We start from the raw sequence: 18,939 nt of genomic DNA on the forward strand, positions 1-18,939 counted from the left end.
TGATACTTTGCAACCTTGTCAAGTAAAAACAGATCTGCAGCCACTACTGAAACCTGGTTCAGCTCTCACAAACAGAACAAAGCTGGGTGATTTGCTAAACTGAGTCAACATAATCTGTTCTCAGTAACAGTTAACACAGGTAGCTGTGTTTACGCGGATATCCACAGGCCTGGATTTGAAGGCGGCTCCAAGTTTAGTATGCCAGTGCAGTCATCTATCATTTGGCTCACACTGTCCCACCAGAATAATCTTGTGATGGATGCATTTTACTTCCCATGGGTCCATTTCTTTCTGTTGCTTGTTTGATAGGTAGAGGATGTAGGAATATATATGTGTATTGTGATTGTGTGTTTGCATGTAGGGAAGGGAGCTTCTTTTTCTTACTTGTATTGTCCTGGGTGTTCATCTCTTCCGGTGTTGAAATCCAGAGAAATTTTAGCATCCAGTCCAATTCCAAAGTAGTTGTTCATGACACATTTTTCTTTAAAACGTCTGAAATTAATCAAAGAAGAGGACAGACATTGGTGCAAGAAAGAAGTGCCACTATCATTGGGCATGAGATGAATCTGGATGATGGAAAACCAGTGAGGGAAGGCCTCCTCCACAGTGGGCACTAACTGTAACATTTTTTGAGAGGCATGTGCAGATATCTTTTCGTATGAACAACCAGTTTATTAGCTGTAGGAGGGAGTGCCTAGCCAGTTGGGAAGCTTCAGTGGGATTGTAACTCATAGTAAAGAAGCAACATTCATGATTTGGGTCATTGTTGGAGGCCTCATATATGAGTGGCTCATGTTTTCTTCACATACAATATGAAGGGAAATAGAGTCATGGGCTTATTCCCATAAAGAACTTTTTAGTATCCTAGATACAAACATGCCATGACAGTTAAGTCTGCACCACTGCTCTCAGTGACGTCTGACATCAAAGGGCAAAGTGACCACACATTTGAGGGAGAAGACTGATAAAAGAGGGTAGATATGAATATAACAAAAAAGCCAAGCTGTTTTTCAAGTCTCCTGTGTCTATCTAAGGTGTCAGCATCAAAACCAGTGGTGTGCCATAGCCAGTTGGCACCAGCTCATGTAAACTGATTATGCATATATCTTTCCAACTCCACATTCAATGGCATTATGTCAGTAACTTAAATAGGCCACGGTGGAATGGTTTACACCATAAATGAATCAGGGCTTTCTCCCCCAAGAGAGCAGGTCATTAAACACTTGCCCCAGTGCACTATTGATCAAAATTCATTAGGTAGATCCATGAGAGCTCAGACATAAACTTGAGCTAATGGTGAAGTGTGGGGGTCAGAATGCTGATTGGAGACAGGAATAAAAATCATTTTCTTAAATAAATTATTTAAGAAAACATAAATAATTGCTAGCTGTATCCTTTTGAGAAATTAAAATGGATACAGTTTAGCTGTTTAATCTTAGATTACCTTTTTATTCATTACTAAACTGACCCTACATCTCTCACATGAGATTTGCCTCCCTCAACCACAGTCCAGAGATTGGAGTTTCTCTAACTAATGTCCGAACTGATCTTCTTAATGGAACTCAAAATGAGTGAGTATGGCAGAAGTTGGCTGCTGGGGATATTCTAAAGAGATAGAACTGGTGAGACAGATGTCCTTAGATTTGCTGCCTAGTCCCCTAATGACCATTTAGTTTTTAGTATCTTCAACCATTTACTGGTAAGGGCAACAGTAAAGAAAGCAAGTCCTCTGAAATAACAGCTAACATTTATTAATTGTTTATAATAATAATAACTGCAAATGCATATAACACTTAACTATGGATGCTGCCAAGCACTGCTCAGTGCAAGCACTTTTCATATAAAAATGTAATAAATACAGCAAACCCATGATGCAAGTTCTACGATGGTCTTTATTTTACATATGAGAAAACTGAGGTTCAAATTGGTTGAGTCACTTGTGTAGGTGACAAAGCTAGTAAGTAGAGAAAGTAGTTGACTATGGATATCCTGAGATTGTACTCTTAACAAGAGAAAGAAGCCATTAAATGGTGATAGAGTTAAATACTTACATAGTTTCAGATGTAAAATGTAAGTGATCCAAGTTAAGGTTGTCTAGGTCCTCACTTTTGAGAGAAGATATAGAAGACAAAGTGCCACGACGAGAACCTAGACATAAAATACATCACTTGAGTGTCAGATACAAACAAAAAAGCCATTTCCCTCACTTGTATTTCAACCTATTTTCTCTGTGGAGGCAGGGTCAAGCTCAATGACTTTCTCCTAGATAATATTCACAGTTCTCATTCCAAAGAGGGATTCTCCTGGATGGACAGGGACTGCCACTGAGAGAAAAGTAAAGCTGGGCTGCTTGCTTGCTGGCAGTGAAAACAGCTTCAAAACTTGTATTTCATCAGGCCAGCCTCTTCAATGTTTGTGGGGATCATTACTCTGGACATTGGCATGGGATCTTATAGTGTGAGTTTCTGGGAGGGGGGCGGTATCTACTGCAGGATTATGCCTAAAAGAGGATGCATGAAAAATACATATTCTTTGGGAACTAAACAACAGTGATGAAGGCTAGAATAAGGGAAGAAGACACAAAGATCCTTACGACGTCGTGGGCTTGTCTGGCTAATATCTTCTGGGTCATCTTCCAAGAAGAAAGTTGAACCAAAGTTCTTAACAGATATTGTCTGTCTGCTTTCCTCATCCAGAACTATAGAGAAAAGTGGGAGGAAGAAAGGCAAAAAAGAAAGGAGGAAGGGAGGAAGGAAGGAAGGAGGAAGGAAGGAGAGAGGGAGGATGGAAGGAAGGAAAGATTAATTACACTTATTGAACATTTATTGAGCATCTATTTTGTTTAGTTAATGGGTAGATGATGGAGACTCCCATTTGACCATCACATCTCCTCCATGACACTGTTTGTAGTCTCAGCTTACTTAGTGTTTCTGTGTTTTCATATTTATGCCTGAGATTTCTTTGTTTTACTGGTTACTCTTTTTTCTGTCACCCAGTACATGTGGTTGGGAGTAGAAGCTTGTGGCTGTGGATTGACGTATCGGCATGAGAAACCCTCTACTCTTCTACCTCCATTCTATTAGTTCATTTACTTACATGGCTTTTGTCCACAATTGAGCCTCTAGGACTGTGCCACTCTTTCACTCAAATGTCTCATTCCACACCTAGAACATTTGGGAACTCTCTTTTCACCAGCCTGTATGTTGTGTAGTTCAGATGCTCAGTCTCATCCTGTGTCAAAGCTCATACCCCTACCAGAGGGATCTTTTTCTATCTCAAAGATATAGAAAACACATATGTCTGCTCCATCAACACATATGTTAGATTCAGAGGTGTAGCCACAAACTACACCTCTGAATCTAACATATGTGTTGATGGAGCAGACTGAGGGTTGCTTGTGACAGTTATGGCTACGTCAGTTTAATCTGATTCCCACTGCTTGGAAACTAATTATATAAATAAAGGCAAACTGACTGTTTAACCTTTCCACTGTGCGGAAGGGAAATTTTTGTTCTTTCTTGGAAACTTGGCTGAGGTTGTACCTGAAGGTACCAAGGTAGGGCAAGGCACCATGGCTAAAAGTCAAGGGCCAGCCAAAGGGACTTCCTTGCTGCATGGGACTTCTGCTCAGTTCCAATAGCTCAGTTAGAACACACTTGGTCTTACACCACCTTCTGATCTGTTTCTCAAAGAAGTATTGTGGGAAAGAAGTAGCAAAACATTCCATGAAGAAACTGAGGGAGTTGAAGAGTTTTCATACTGAGTTGGGAAGTCTGCAGACTGTCGTGAGTTCTGGGTAATGATAATTAATGCCAGAACTGTCAGGACCACTCTCAGGGCCCTTGTGCCTGATTAACACTGTGCAACACATGCAGAGATGAACACCATTTTTTTTTTCTAAAATAGTCATAGGCCTGGCGCTTGGAAAGAAACAGGAGCAGGAGGAAAAAAGGTCTTATGGCTGGTAGTGGAAGCTGATAGAGCTTTGAGCCAGGCCACTTAACATCTATTAATATAATTGTTTCGGATGAGTGTTGGTTTCCAAAAATGAGTAGCAGGAGTTGACTGTCTGTGAGGTGGTAGGAGCCAAAGGGGCAGCTTAGCAGGACTGAGGCTTTTCAAATCAGCGTCTGAATATTAACTTTGTATGCAATATGAATGCAGAATTTAGACAACTTTTTGTAGCAGAGTCAGATAGCAAACCCTGAGTCAGTGAGGCCAGTAAACCATCCTCTGGAACTTTTCTTTCTCCTACCTCAGTCACTACAACCGTGGCCACCTTACCTTGTTCAACTTGGAATATGATGAGTTTCAAGGATTTCTGGAGATTCTGGGCCTTTGTGGTCAGCTCCAACCTGTATTTGGCTATGTGGTCTATTTGAGGAATGAAGGGCTTCCTGTCTGCCTTGCTGCTGTCTCCAGGTACTGTAGCACTTTTCTCAACAGAAGCATCTGCTGCCGCCTCAGCCAGAGCATCCATCATGACACTGAGCTTATCATACATTAAGTCACTCTAGATAGAAAGGAAGGAGACAGGACATTGCTATGAGGGACCCATGCTTGAGAGGACAGAATGAGGAGTGGGGATGATATGAGGAAGGGTAGGGAGGGGTAGAAGTTGTCCATAAATGCTGAGCATGGAAAACTACATGTGAGAAGATGACGTACTTAGAGAAAAAAGAAGGTGGACAGATGTGATGAGATAACCAAAGGGTGTTAGGGGATCAAATACATATTTGTTTCTGAATGTCCCCATGCATCAATATATATAGCTGAGCCTTTCTTGTGTCAGACTGGCCTATAAAATGACATGTAACATGCAAACTCCAGGAAAGACAAACATTTCTGGATTTTCATGGGCATGCTCCTAAGGATATGAATGTGTCCTTGCTTGGGTGCTTGGTGTGTGTCTTTGTATGTGTGTAGGTTTGGGGACCTACATCTGCTGCATGATTTAAGGCCTTGATTCTCAGCTCCATCACTTAATAGTTTGTGATCTTTCTGTCTCCATATTCTAGGGTAGTTGTGAGGATTAAATACATTAATATATTAAAAGCAGAATAGTCCTTGACACAGAGTAAGTGCTAAGTAAATGTTGGCCATCATTGTTATAGAGGTGAATGTGAATGTATTTGTAGTGTGTATTTCTATGTACATACTTTTAGACATGTTCTGATGTACAACCATGTGCATACCTGCTTGATGTACACTTGTGTTTAGTTGTCTGCAGATGCCTGGCATGTGCTGAGGTAGATGGCATGTGGGTATGCATGCAGAATGCCATCCTTCATTTAGCAAAAGATGGAAGTTGATGAGGTTGGAGCTTCCTCACCAGGGAGGCTTAACAGCTGCCCCTCCTTTTTTCTTTTACAATTCCTGATGACAAGCGTGTTTGCTTTTTATTAAAAAGGGGCCCTTGGCTGCTCCACAAAGAGTATAAGACAAAAGCAGTGGAAACTTACTTTCAAAATCACAGACTCTATTGCTGTGTTGTTCTGTTTTATCTGACCCCAGGCCTTTACAATATCTAGCACAAAATCTTCCACGGCTGAACACAGGAATCTGGAAAGATAAGATAGATGGCACAGTGTTACATAAACCATGAGGCCCAGAGCCCTTCTCTCTTATGTTATCAGTCCCCATCTTCCTCCTCCTCCTCTCTCTCTCACCCTCTCCTCCCAGCCTTTTTCTCTCTGCATTTTTTCTGTTCATATGGTGAAATGTATTCCATCCCCACTTTAGTCCAGTTTCACACCACTTCCCAAGTCAAGTACCAAAGAGAATTTGACCAGCATTTCTTAGTACTAATTCTGAATTTCCAGAAAAGAGAATTCACTTGATCCACCTTGAGTCAGGTTTTCACCCAGGGTCAATCAGCTATGTTTCAGGGGCCCAGCTAATTTAGCACAAACATTTATACTGGGAGGACTCTTCCTGTGGGAAGTTTTTCTCAAAGGAGAGTGAAGTCGATTCGACAGGAAGTCCCTAAGTCCCAGGAGGAACCAATGACCCATATATTTAGAAGGGGGAATGTGTTCCTCAGGTTATGAGAAAGCAGCTATAGGTAGATTCTACAGAGACCTTTTTTGATGTCAAAGATGGAAAGCAAGGTGTCTATACTATAGGAAGCTATGCTATGCTCTTAAATAGGGAAAATATTGTGTTTCCCTACTATAATCCTCTTTCCAAATCTCTGGCTTGCAATTTTGACTTTTTGGAGCAGCAGAAGCCTTCACCTCAATGTTATCCTTCTTTCCTAAACTTTCTGTTCAAGGGGTTTGAGTTGGGAGAAATCTGATTTGGGAATATAAACATATATTTTCCTTGGCCTCAACACCCCCACCTATCAAAATGAGCCCCATGTCTGACCTGGGAACAGCCCCAAAGGATGAGAGCCAAAGGAAGACTTACCTGGTTGCGATGATTATCTCTGTGGGGTACTTGGCCTTCAGGATTTTGTTCAACTCAGTAGCTGCAGATTCTACGTGTTGGATGGCAGCAGCCTAGGGGCAAAAGGAGTTCTTAGCCCTGGACTAAGGATGGGATGGGATGCTGCCCATCTTCATCCCCAACAGCCTCATTATTTCTTACTGACTCTACCAGCAACTCAACTGCCTCTCTAGAAATGATTGTGATCAAAGAATTCTTGTTGAAGGTCAACAGAGATGATCTTAGATCTATGCTCATTCTAAATATTTAGATGTATTTCATTAATAAAAGACCTCATATGAAGGAGGTACTATTTGTTTCATGTTTCAAATGAACAAACAATCTCACATTACATAGCTAGTAAGGAATAAAGCTAGATTCAAATCTACATCTTTTCAATTCTAGAATGTAACTTATTTAATAGTATTACTATTAATAATAACAGCATCCACTTATATAGTACTGACTATGTGCCAGGCTCTGTTCTAACCTACATGTATATGTTTTTTCATATAATCCTGATAACAACACTATGAGATAAAGACTATTATTATCTCCATTTTACAGAAGAGAAAGCTGAGGCACAGAGAAGGGAAAGATAAGTTGTAGAGCCAGGATTCAATTCCAGGTGATCTGACTCTTGAGTCTTTGCTCTTAATTACAACTTCTATTCCTTCTTCTCTATCACCCTTGACATTCAAACATCTACCAAGACCTTATAATTCTGTTTTTTCAGTATGTCTCAAATGCATCCACTTCTACTCATCCCTGCTACCACTTCACCAGTCCAAATTACCGTCACCTCTTGCCTGGACAATTACAACATCTCCTAGCTTTTCTCCTTTCCTCTAGCCTTTTATTCCTTTAACTGTTTCTCCACATACCATGGCACTCCTCTGCTTAAACCCCTTCTCTTTGATAGCAGACTGAGTAGGTGACTGGATATGTGATAAAGCATGCATAGGAAAATGTTATTAGTAGATCTACCATTTGGACTTTCATAAATGTAGAAATTTTCATCATAATATAAGAAAAACCCCTTCTATAATTCTAATGGCTCTTAGGATGAAACTCAGACTTCCTACTGGGGTTTATCAGGCCCTTCCTGGCCTGGCCCCTGATTACTTCTCTAGCCTCATCTTTAGTCATTCTTCCTGAATGCCCCCTCCCTGGCCCCTATGCATTAGCCATTATGAATGTATTTCAGATTTGTGAATATTCCATGCTCTCTGTTGCCTTTGGAACAATACACGCTGTTCCATCTGTGTGGAACAGGCCTCCCCTTTCTTATTCTCCTGGTTAGCTCCGTCTGGATATCATCTGTTCCGAAATGGCACTCCTTCTGGGTGGCTTTCCCTGATTTCCCCAGACTGAGATAAATCTTCCTGCTATGTGTTCCCAACCCCCTCTACTTCCTTATATACTAACACTCATACTACTTGATTAAAACGATTTATTTTCCCATCTCTTCAAGTAGACTATGTCATTCTTCTTTACCCACTAGCATATACAAACAGTTCCTAGAACAATATCTCACATATGGTAGTTACTCCATAAATATTTTGAATGAATAAGTAAATGGGTGAAGGAATTATACCAAGAACTGCTTAGCACAGTTCTTGGTAAATAGCTGCTAAATGACACATCACCCACCCTCAATGATCTCATCCTCGTCCATGGACAATGCCAAAGCTTCTCTCTGGGTTTTACTAATTATTTTACTGTGTAATAAAGATGTTGTTCTGAATTACAGCTGAACAGTAGTTACCTCAAATCGGGGTACATCCATTTCAACCTGTCCTTTTAGCAGTGGGATCTGTCTGGGAGTCTCACGGATCATCACACTCCATCTGAAATGAATTTCAAAGACAGATATTTAAGGATCTGTTTCATCACTGGTAGGAATTAATGCTTCAGAGGCGAACATAGAAATAAAAATGTTTATGCGGTGGGAGGAGGTAGGTTGTAGGGTGTGCCCAAGCTATCTCTGGTCACCTAATCTTAAGGTATACCATAAGAGAGACCTCTGTCTCATGACTTCTATAGGCCAGTGTGATGTAAATAATTCCCTTCCTTTACACGGTTCTCAGAGAGCAGTGCTACTTAACCAGAGATAACCATCAAGATCACCTGAGGTGCTTTTGCACAATACACAATCCAGGGCCCTGCCCAAGACCCACTTAAATCTTTGTGGTGGGGCCCAGGTTGATGTTTTAAAAGAGCTCCCCAGGGAATCTTTATGGGCAGCAATAAATCAAATCCTCATATATGCACCAGCATAGAAAGTCTTTTTTTCCTCAGGAGATAGAATAATACTCTCTCTTCTCTAGAGCAGTGACAATGTAAACAAGTTATTTCTAAACTCTCCCTCCATCCCTTCTTTAGTTTCTTTGAAAATCTGATGAAATTATAGACTTTTCTCTAAGAGAAAATATGCTTAAACAGATCATTGGTTCTGCAATTCGAAGAGGGTTCACAGAACCCTTGAACTTTGTCCATGGGGCCCCTACTCTAGAACCCTTTCGTTTTTTGGTGTTTTTTTTTTTTTTTTTTTTTTTTTTTTTTTTTTTTGAGACAGGGTTTCACTCTGTCACCCAGGCTGGAATACAGTGGCATGATCGTGGCCCACTGCAGCCTTGACCTCCCGGTAGAATCCTTTAGTTTTGAAGAGGGGCTTCAATGATGTTTGAAGGATACATGGTAGACCCTGGCTTCCCAAGAGACAAACCCCACACAACTCACAAACTGCTCTGCACTGAAGCCAGAAAGGAAATGAGGCTCTATCAGAGAGGTTAAAGTATTCCTGATTGAAATGATGTAACTGATGTGGGACAGGAACAGGCACAAGGGCCTGGTCTTTCGGCCACTTACCTGTCTAGAAATCTCACACTGGCCAGCTCCACTCTGTTGAGGATGTCCAGAGGTGACTTGCTTTTGTTCCAGAATGCACCCCAGCCCAGGACACGAGCCAGATCATTGCCGGTTCCAAGTGGGATGACTGCCAGCTGACACTGCAACAACAAAAGGAGATACCCTTTTCAGACAGTCATACCAAGCGTCACCCATGAAAGAACCTAGAGGGAACTCTTTGGGAAGAATTATGGTCTTAAAGTCAGTGGTTTTAAGGGACTTCAGATTCTGGGGAAGGTAATGAGAGGATGTTTGCAATTGGGTGAAATTTTCCCTAAGGAGTTGGACCCCAATATTAACAGCACAGAACCTACTAAGTAAAGGGAAAAGTTGCTGGAATATGTCAATATTCATGGCCATGCTTATAAAAGAGAAATATAGCTGTGAATTTCTATCTGGGCTGGGCCAAGGAGGTGAAGTACCTCAGGAGACAAAACTACTGGAGTGAGAAGAGCAGGGGGCTGCATAGCAAGGAGACATGGAGGAAAGTTTCTGCCACTCTTGAGACTCAAGAAAGAAAATCAGTGGCCTCAGGAGGGGAAGGAAATTGGGGGACAAGTGCTGTCTATGACCACTTCTGTTTTGTTTGCTCTCCTCCCCTTCAACTCTTCACTTTGAAGCTTAGGGAATGGAGCACTGCTCATTCTTTCTGTCAACTTTACACGGATAGACAACCAGAAAATAGTCTAGATGAGCAGGCTTAGATTGGGAATCTACCAGTCAGGATGACTATGAAACCTGTGGGAAACATATTTTACAGAGATGGAGGGTGAAGACTTTAGACTTCTTGGGATAGGCAGCTGCATACCCCTACTCTTTCTAGCAATGGCTAAACTGAGTTATCCAGGGACTTACCCTTTCATGTAATCCAAAGGCATCAATCAGAGATAAGACCCAGCTCACGCTGCCATCTCCACCACAAACCAGAATGCGAAAGCGAGCAAAGTTCTTGAACATGCACAGCCTGAAAAGACAAAGAGGAAAGGAGGTTATTTCATGAACAGCTGGGTTTTGTAACTTTTCCTACAATGTGTCAGGACACAAGGGTTGCTGCTTTGGCACTCTGGTAACAGACTACCTGCCTTCGTTCCCTTATCCCTTATCTCTGTGTGTATCTAAGATCATAGACAACCCCAGAGATCAGGCTTTGCCTCAAGTCATCCTCTTTCTGTGCCCAGCTTTGCTCTGGAAAACACTAGTAACCTAACCAAACCCATTGGCCATTGGCCACTTGCATGGTGGCCAGTGGCCAGTGGGCTCACAGGAACCAGAACTGAGCAGCCAGGTGGTCCCAAAATATAACAGGTCTATAGTGGAGATACATCTATTTGGTCCCAGGAAAGAGAGTGGTAGGAAAACTAGATAGCAGTATCCATTTGCCTCTTTCTCCGCTTCTGGTTGAAGCATAGTTTTACTTTCTCCAACCAGAAAAGATAAAGCAAATCTGGGAGGGGCTTGGACATGGGCTTGAAAGGATTTCTGGGAGAGGGCTAAAAGTCCTCCTGCCAGCCAACCCAAAAGGCTCTGTAGTTATGTGTTTGTGTTCTGACTTGAGCAAACAGACTTTTCCTGCCTAAATACAAGAAATTATTCCAAGAAGCCTATTCTAGTTTAGAATGTATAGAAGGAAGACTCCCTTACATACACATGGGGTACATGCTTACCCTGCTTCAGGTCCACCCTTCAATAGGTCAAACACTTGAGACGGGTTAAGGTATTGCTTGAATTTTCGAAGGAAGGTGATCCCTTGGTGACCTCCACTTTTGGAGTTGATGAAGATGAGCAAGGGACATGAACAGGTTGATGACCAATCAAGATTCCAGAAGTCCGAAGATACTACTAATTGACCTGAAAAAGAAGAAAAAAAAAGAACAGACCCATTGAGATGGAAATGAGACATGACTTAACATCACATTTTGCAATAACTTTTTGAGTATGCATCTCAGTCTTTTGAGAATTATGAGCAGAGGAAAAGTCAACATACCACCCAGAGGGGCTTAAAAGTATTTGTCCAGCTGTGGATGAGAAGAGGTGGGTTGAGAAGACCCATTTGTTTTAGCCTGGGTGAAAGGAAGCCTGAGGGAAATCTACTTGAGCAGATTTCATTACTGGTTTGCCTGGAAAAATCGAAGGCAGGTTTCCTCTATGGGCCAATTCCCACTCTCTGGCCAGTGCAGCTTGAAGACATCCTAAGCCAGCTAGCCAGTCATGCACCAAATTTTTAGGACTTGCCAGGACTCACAGCTACAAGGGGAATCTTGTACAAGCTGGGTCCCCTCAGTAGCATACCTCAGAAGTAGTTACTTTCCCTGAACACATTATCCAAAAGTAGTACCCCTTTCAACAATTTTTTACTAAAGTAATATGTTGACACAATGGTAGTTTAAAACACATTAATCCCTTCATTCAATAAATATGTATGGAGGGCATTCTCTGTGCCTGCTTTGTGTCTTGAGACTATAGTGGTGGACAAGATAGAAATAGTCTCTGCCTTTGTGGAACTTATATTTTAATGAAGGCGACAGACCATAACAAATAATTATAAAAAAGAATTTGTCATGAAGAAAGATAAAGTAGGGAAAGGGAGTAGAGATTGGAAGGGGTGTTATTTTAGACAGAGTGGTCAGGGATGGCTTCTCTAAGGAGGTGACATTTGAGATGAAACGAATGAAGTGAGAGAGTGAGCAATACAGATATCTGAGGAAGAGTTTTTTTGGGGGAAGCAGGAAGAAGTGCCAGGACCCTGAAAAGGGAGACTGTCTAGGGTGTCCACAATATACTGTGAAGGAGAAAAAGAGCAAGGCGCAGAACAATGTGCATAGTATTAAAGGGGGTGGACAATAATATCTATTTATATTTACTAGTATATACACGAAGAACTACTGGAAGGTATTTAAAAAAATAATGGCAGTATTTAACTGTGAGTGAGGATATGAGGGCTGTAGGAGATTGAGAAGATCAGAGAAAAGATAGCAGCATGACTTTTTGTTAAATATTATGTGTGTCTGCCATGTGTGTACCTACGCAACTGTCTTGCATGTTCTGCTCATGTACCCCAAAACCTAAAATGCAATAAAAAATTAAAAAAAAAGATCATAGACAAAATTCCTAAAATTAAATTTATTTTGAAACATAGAGGCACAGAGAGTTCCAAATGGAGCATGCATAAAGGCGTGTACTGTCTTCATTGCCACTCCTCAGCCTTTGCCTGCTCCACTTTCCATTCCACAGTGTGTAAAACTGATACACTAATCTAATATGCAGGAGTGAGGTGTGACTGGTTATAATGTTGCTTTCAGAAAAATCTGGACAATCCCCTCAAAATCTGGTATATTTTTAAAAAATCCTTGTAAATGTTAAAATTAGAAATAATGTTAAAAATATAATGCCTAGGTAAAACAAATGAACATCTACAAATAAATCTCCAAACTATAAAGCCCCAAATGATTCATAAACCCTTTTCTAGAAAATAAAAAAATTGTAAAGGAAAAAAAATTGTGTGTGTATGTGTATTTCTTTTTTAAAAAACTGAACCATGTGAATCTATTAGCTAGAGAAGAATTAAGAAATAGGAAAAAAGAATTACACTAATGCTTTCTATAAATTAAATAGCCATGAGGGTGTAAACTAGAGTGAGCATAGGAAGCTTCTAAATAAAGAGAAAATTCTGTAAGTAAGGCAACTTGAACTTTAGCATAAAACCTCAGTTGGTCACAGATGGGAAGGCAATGGGAAGAAGCCCCAGCAGGAAGGCAGTCCCAGGAGACTACAGAGGCAGCCCCATCTAGCATTTTCCCCTGAGGAAGAGAATATCTGAACTTGAGCAAGGCCAAGTTTATCAAGAGAATCTTGTGAACAAGGTGACAAAGATGAGTGCCACTGAGGGCTGAAATATAATAATGTTAGGAAGATTTATAACCAGGTAAAAAATCCTTCCCACAAGATTTCTTTGAATAGACTGATGTTAATCATAAGGGAGTGTCCAGTATTATTCCACAATTTTAATTGACAATTCACATGGAAACATAGAAGGCTGGCTTGTGAACTTTGAAGTACTCAAAGCTGGCAGAAGAGATACAGAATCAAGATTGAAAAATAACCTTGACAGGCTGATCAGTCAAAGTCCAGGGATGAAATTGTAAAGGGAATAAATATAAAGCTTGCCCTTTAGGCTCGAGGACATAAATTGTTCCAGAACAGGGCAATACGAACTTGACTTGGCAGCATCAAGTGTGAAAAGAGCTTAGGGGATTTAGTTGACTTTAAGCTCCTGATGAGTCAACAGCCTGAAAGAACCTTTCAAAAAAAAGCTCATGTTTCTTTGAGCTGCATTAATACAACCACAGTGCCCTAAACAGGGAGCCAACAGTCCCAGTCAAATTTATTCTGTTCACTCCACAGAAGGATGCTAAATTGGCAAAGGTTGGCTTACCATTCTCTTCCCATACTTTTAAAATCCTCCTTTACAAATGTTAACTCATTTAACCTTCATGACATACCTGAATACAATTATCACTCGTTATTGGCAGAAAACAAATGACAGATTAATTAAGAGAGGTTAAGTAACTTGTCCAGGGGCATACATTCAATTATGGAGTGTGTTTCTGGGACTAGTAGTAGCAGCATCTGGGACTTGTTAGAGATGTGAATTCCTGGGCCCCACGCAGATCTACTGAATCAAATGTTCTGGGGGTAGTGCCCAGAAATCCGTGTTTTAACAAGCCTTTCAGATGCTTCTGATACAGCAACCACTGCACTTCACTACTTTTCCTCCATATGAGCCAGTGATACTATCTTAGTCATTGCTCAGCACTGAGCCTTACATACAGGCAGTATTCAATAAACGTATTAATGAATTCATGTAACAAATCTTGACTGTGTGTATATCATATACCCAGTTTTGAGTCAAGTGATAGGGGTACAGAGAGTTCACAGTCTGGGGTGGAAGATGGACACCATTATAATGTCATGTGTTAGGTACTTTGAGAGATGTGTTCTTGGTTTATAGCAAAAGAAGTAACTGATTTGTTTGGGGGAGTGGGAAGAGGCCATTACAGAAGCTGTCAAACAGAGAAGACAAAATGTTTTGATTTTGAGCTCGACTCTAAAGGATGAGAGAAGAAATTTACCAAGCAGACCGGATAGGAAAAAGGGATAATTGGAAGGAATTCTCAGAAATTAGAGTCTATTGTCTGAATAAATATATGTGTGAACGGATGGGTTGACTCAATGCTAGCAAGGCCTTTTTCAGAAAGTCATGAGCTGTATGCCTTCATGACTTCAGCTGAATGCTAAAGAAAGGATTCTCTAGCTCAGCCAGGGGGCATTGAACCAGATCATCTTTAAGGTCCTTACATCACTAAGATTCTATGACTGGAAGATTCAAAAGATTCCTCTGGGATGGGACCTTTCAGTAGGAAACTTACCCATTAAAGGGCACATGGCCACAGCCAAGAAGCCAGGAAGAGTCAGGAAGATAGGGAAGTCTTGAAAGTGAGATCAATTGGATCAAGATTGCAGATGACTAGGAGGAAAAGCTAAAAGCGAACTCATGGGGTATTTAAGACACCACACAAAAAGAATAGATTAGCCTACATGCTCCTAAGTAATATTACATTATTAGCGGACAGAAAAAGAAAGTAACAATGCCATTATTTGGCAATCTACAACAAGAATAAGAACTGATATAGGATAGGAATAAACACATTTTTAAAACACCAACACAAGGACAGGAAGCACAGAATATGTTACAAAGGAGAGGTGGCAACCCTCTTAACATTTATTTGGGGTGATTAGTGGCATGTTGAGGTGGGACATCTGCTTAAAGACATCTTCGTCAGGTCCCTGTGGGGTTGAGCAAAATGTCTCAAATTCAAAACTAGGTTGATTTCACTAGCAGCCTGATTTTGCTCAGCTGACCAGTTTTCTACTTTTCATCTTGTATCAACTGCATCTTCCCCTAGTCCCTCATTCTCCTATCTAGGCAAGTATCTCTTATTTACTAAGTCATCAATCTTATCACCTCTTTGGTCAACTACCTGGTAGGTGACTCTATGTGGATAACTATTTGAGTAGATCTGAGAATAATATATGCATGTATACCTGAGTGAATTCAGTTTTGTGTCTGTACATGTCATTATAGGGACTCATTCCATGTACTAAGATCCAGCTATATCTGTGTTAGGGTTGGAAAAATAACTGAGAGTCTACGGTGGCTCTGTGTATGTGTGTGTGTGTCTGTATGTGTGCATGCATATATATGAGCATGCAGATACACATGTGGTATGTCTAGTTCTAAAACTATGGCTACAGGAATGGCTATAGGAATCTTTGCCCCCTTCTGTTCTCTAAGGAAACTATCCACTCTTCTTTCTTTGCTTCCAGCTGATGCTAGCTCTTCCCTGTCAATGAAGTGAGCAACTAGCATCTATATGGAGATAATCTGTAAGTCAGTGAAATGAGGGTTCATTAATCACTCTTGGACAAGTGGATATCCCACATGTCAGAGATGGACAAATTAGAAAATTAGAAAAATATAGATTAAAATATTCCAGGAAGAATTTGAACTTTCCTCCAGTAAGTGAAATTGACCATATATAGAATGAAACTAACCATATACAAACTGAAATGTTTGAGCAGTGTATCTCTTCTCTGGCTTAGTGAAATACTAGCATGCCAGTGGTAAGTATATTAGATTTCTAAATTTCTTAGTGTTAGTAAAACAGGTTAGGTCTTTTAAGCTGTGATATGTGATTTTGATCTTGACAGCTCTCACTCTTTAATAATAAGTAATGGGAGTAGCAAATGAACAAGTCAATGGCAAAAAGGAGAGTCTCTCAGAAGAAGCAAAGAAAAAGTAGAGAAGGAGAGGTGAACTCAAAAGGCAAGTGCCAAAGAGTGAACCATCCCTGTGGGGTCTGCACTTTTTATTAAGCTAGGAGACTAGGTATTTAGTTGCCCAAGAAGTTGAGGGATTTAATTTTATGGTCCTTTGAAGTTATGTTTTTAGATACTTAGGACCTTTACATATTATCATCTATCCTCACAATAGATAGCTTCATTCCCATTTACAGATGGGGAAAGCAAAGCTCAGAGAATGTAAGTGGCTAACCCCATCATATATCTAGTAAGTGACTAAAACTCATAATTGCCTGGCTCTTGTTCTTTTTCTTCCTTATGTCATGCTACCTCCATGTCTTACTTATTCACAAAAGCTATACAAAATACCCTTCTCCTTGGCTTCTGCTTTTTTGGTTCTAGCATTGCTAGACCTCTTGATAGAAGCCTCTATACAAAGTTTATTCTTGCCGCATTGATTTCATCACTACCTCCTTTCTGCTCAACTTCCTATAAATGGTTAACATTCCTAATATTTCTTATTTCCAAATGTCTCTACCATTCCTTTGGCACTTATCATATGACACATTAAATTGTTCATTTTTGTTTTATATTAAGAAACTGAATCCACAATAATCAGTAGCTCTGGCCATGCCCATGTCTTAGATCTTTCTGTAGCCTTCAGACACCTTGTGAATAGAGTTCTTAATAAATCACTAGTGTCCAGGAATTGACAAAGCATCAATGAAGAGTATTGGCACAGTGGTCATGTTAGTTTCACATTTAGGAACAACGTTGGTGTTAGTTTCCATTTTAAAAGTAACATAACCTGGCCTTCATGTAGTTCTTCCTTGAACACCTGGATACAAACTTATTTCATGAATTATCTTAGTATTTGAAAATCATGAAAAAGCTGAAATCAATTCTGATCAGTCAGAAACAATTGTGACCAAGCTACAGAGAATATGCCCACATACATATACACCAGAAAGAACAACATTCACAATATCAAAGGTAAGAGAACCATGTGCTATCTATATACACATGCACATTTCTACTTCCCCAAAATGTTTGACTGGTTGAGGAGAATAATTTAATTGTAGCCCTTCTTCCCAGCCTTTGTACCTTCCCTCCATCCCCATTGTGCTTCTGAGGTTAAGATTTAACTACTCACCATCGCCGTTGGGATCGCTTAGAGCAGTCGGAGGAATGACTGACGAGCGATGGTTTCCAAAGCAACATTCCTTGGAAAACCGTCTTCTACAGTCATCATGCACCTGAAACGACAAGAGCAGAGAAAAAAAAGGAAGGGGGAGAGAAAAGGATACCATTGATCAGTTTTGAGTTCCAAAACCAAGATTTAGATTCTTAGTATTTAATCTCCCTTTCTGAGATTTGGTGCCATATATATACCCCTAACTCACCTGAACACCCCCATTCTACTTCAAGCCTCCATTGTCCCTCAATGTGACCTCAGAACTCTGATCCTTTTAAAGGTGGATTTCAGAAGATACCCACCTTCAGGCACTGAGAAGTCACCAATCCTAAGGCACAACCGTAGTGGCCTACAGAATAGGGAATTTACTTGCAGTATAGAAGGTTTAATACTAACGATGTAATATTACACTTCAGTCCTTTCAACAACAGGTGTTGGATTCCTTTTAAAAACGAGGATACCAAAGCTCAGAGAGGTAAAGGGTTTTGCCCAAGGTCAAATAGTTGGGAAGTGACAGAGCTGAGATTCTGCTGCCTTTCCCACAAGTGGCCATTCTTTCAAGATTTCTGACATCTTCATGTGCCACTTCCTAGAAAATTACACAGTTTGTAGCGGGGTAGGAACATGGCCTGGTTATTCAAACGTAAGTGAAAAAAAGCCAGAGGACAACCAGAGTCTTCTAAAAGGAATCTCATACTTCAGTTTCTTCTTGTCTAGAAACCTCAGTTTGTGAGAAGAATCTAAAAGGTTAGAAATCAAGATCAGGATCTCTCAATTTCAGCCTTGCTGATATTTTGGGCCAGATGGTTCTTTGTTATGAGAGGCTGACCTGTGCATTGTAGGAGGTTCAGCAGAATCCTAGGCCTCTACCCACTATATGTCAGTAGCACTTCCCTCCACTCAGAGTTGCAATGATAAAAAATGTCTCCATACATTGACAAATGTCTCCTGAGGATGCAAAATTACCCCATTTGAGGACCACTGGCTTAGAGGCATGGTAGTGTTGTAGCTAAGAGTGTGGTCAGCTGGGCGTGGAGGCTTATGCTTATAAGCCCAGTACTTTGGGAGGCTAAGGTGGGAGGATTGCTTGAGCCGAGGAGTTTCAGACCAGCCTGGGCAACATAGCAAGACTCTGTCTCTACAAAAAAATAAAAAATAAATTAGCTGGGCATGGTGGCGTGTGCCTGTAGTCCCAACTAATCTGAGGAGGCTGAGGTAAGAGGAGACCATCTCACTTGAGCCCAGGAGTTCGATGCTGCAGTGAGCTGTGATTCTGCCAATGCACTCCAGCCTGGGTGACAGCATGAGACCCTGTCTCAAAAACAAAAAACAAACCAAAACAAAACAAAAAAGAGCATAGTCTTTGCAGAACTATGTATAAATAAAGACTCCTGCTTACTGGCTGAATGACCTTGGACAAATCACTTCACTTTTCTGACCCTCACTTTCCTCATCTATAAAATGGGAACAATGAGGCCTGGTTTAGGCTTATTGGAAGGACTGAATGAGATTATGTATATAAAGCACTCAGTATATAGTGGCAATAA

General features: G+C 40.6%; 1 protein-coding gene across 1 annotated transcript in view; it reads right to left on the minus strand.

The window, feature by feature from the left end:
• The window catches only part of DGKK (diacylglycerol kinase kappa), a 95,692-nt gene that overhangs the window by 16,103 nt on the left and 60,650 nt on the right, over positions 1-18,939 (minus strand). Inside the window, exons 8-18 of the mRNA XM_035288764.3 lie at positions 17,351-17,453; positions 11,004-11,187; positions 10,195-10,303; positions 9,301-9,440; positions 8,198-8,279; positions 6,412-6,503; positions 5,463-5,562; positions 4,285-4,513; positions 2,594-2,698; positions 2,052-2,148; positions 385-492 (exon numbers count right to left, since the gene is read on the minus strand). Of these exons, the coding sequence (XP_035144655.3) occupies positions 385-492; positions 2,052-2,148; positions 2,594-2,698; positions 4,285-4,513; positions 5,463-5,562; positions 6,412-6,503; positions 8,198-8,279; positions 9,301-9,440; positions 10,195-10,303; positions 11,004-11,187; positions 17,351-17,453 (1,349 nt within the window). The remainder of the gene's footprint in view (positions 1-384; positions 493-2,051; positions 2,149-2,593; positions 2,699-4,284; positions 4,514-5,462; positions 5,563-6,411; positions 6,504-8,197; positions 8,280-9,300; positions 9,441-10,194; positions 10,304-11,003; positions 11,188-17,350; positions 17,454-18,939) is intronic.

The sequence above is a fragment of the Callithrix jacchus genome, chromosome X (assembly GCF_049354715.1).
Source record: "Callithrix jacchus isolate 240 chromosome X, calJac240_pri, whole genome shotgun sequence".
Taxonomy (NCBI): domain Eukaryota; kingdom Metazoa; phylum Chordata; class Mammalia; order Primates; family Cebidae; genus Callithrix; species Callithrix jacchus.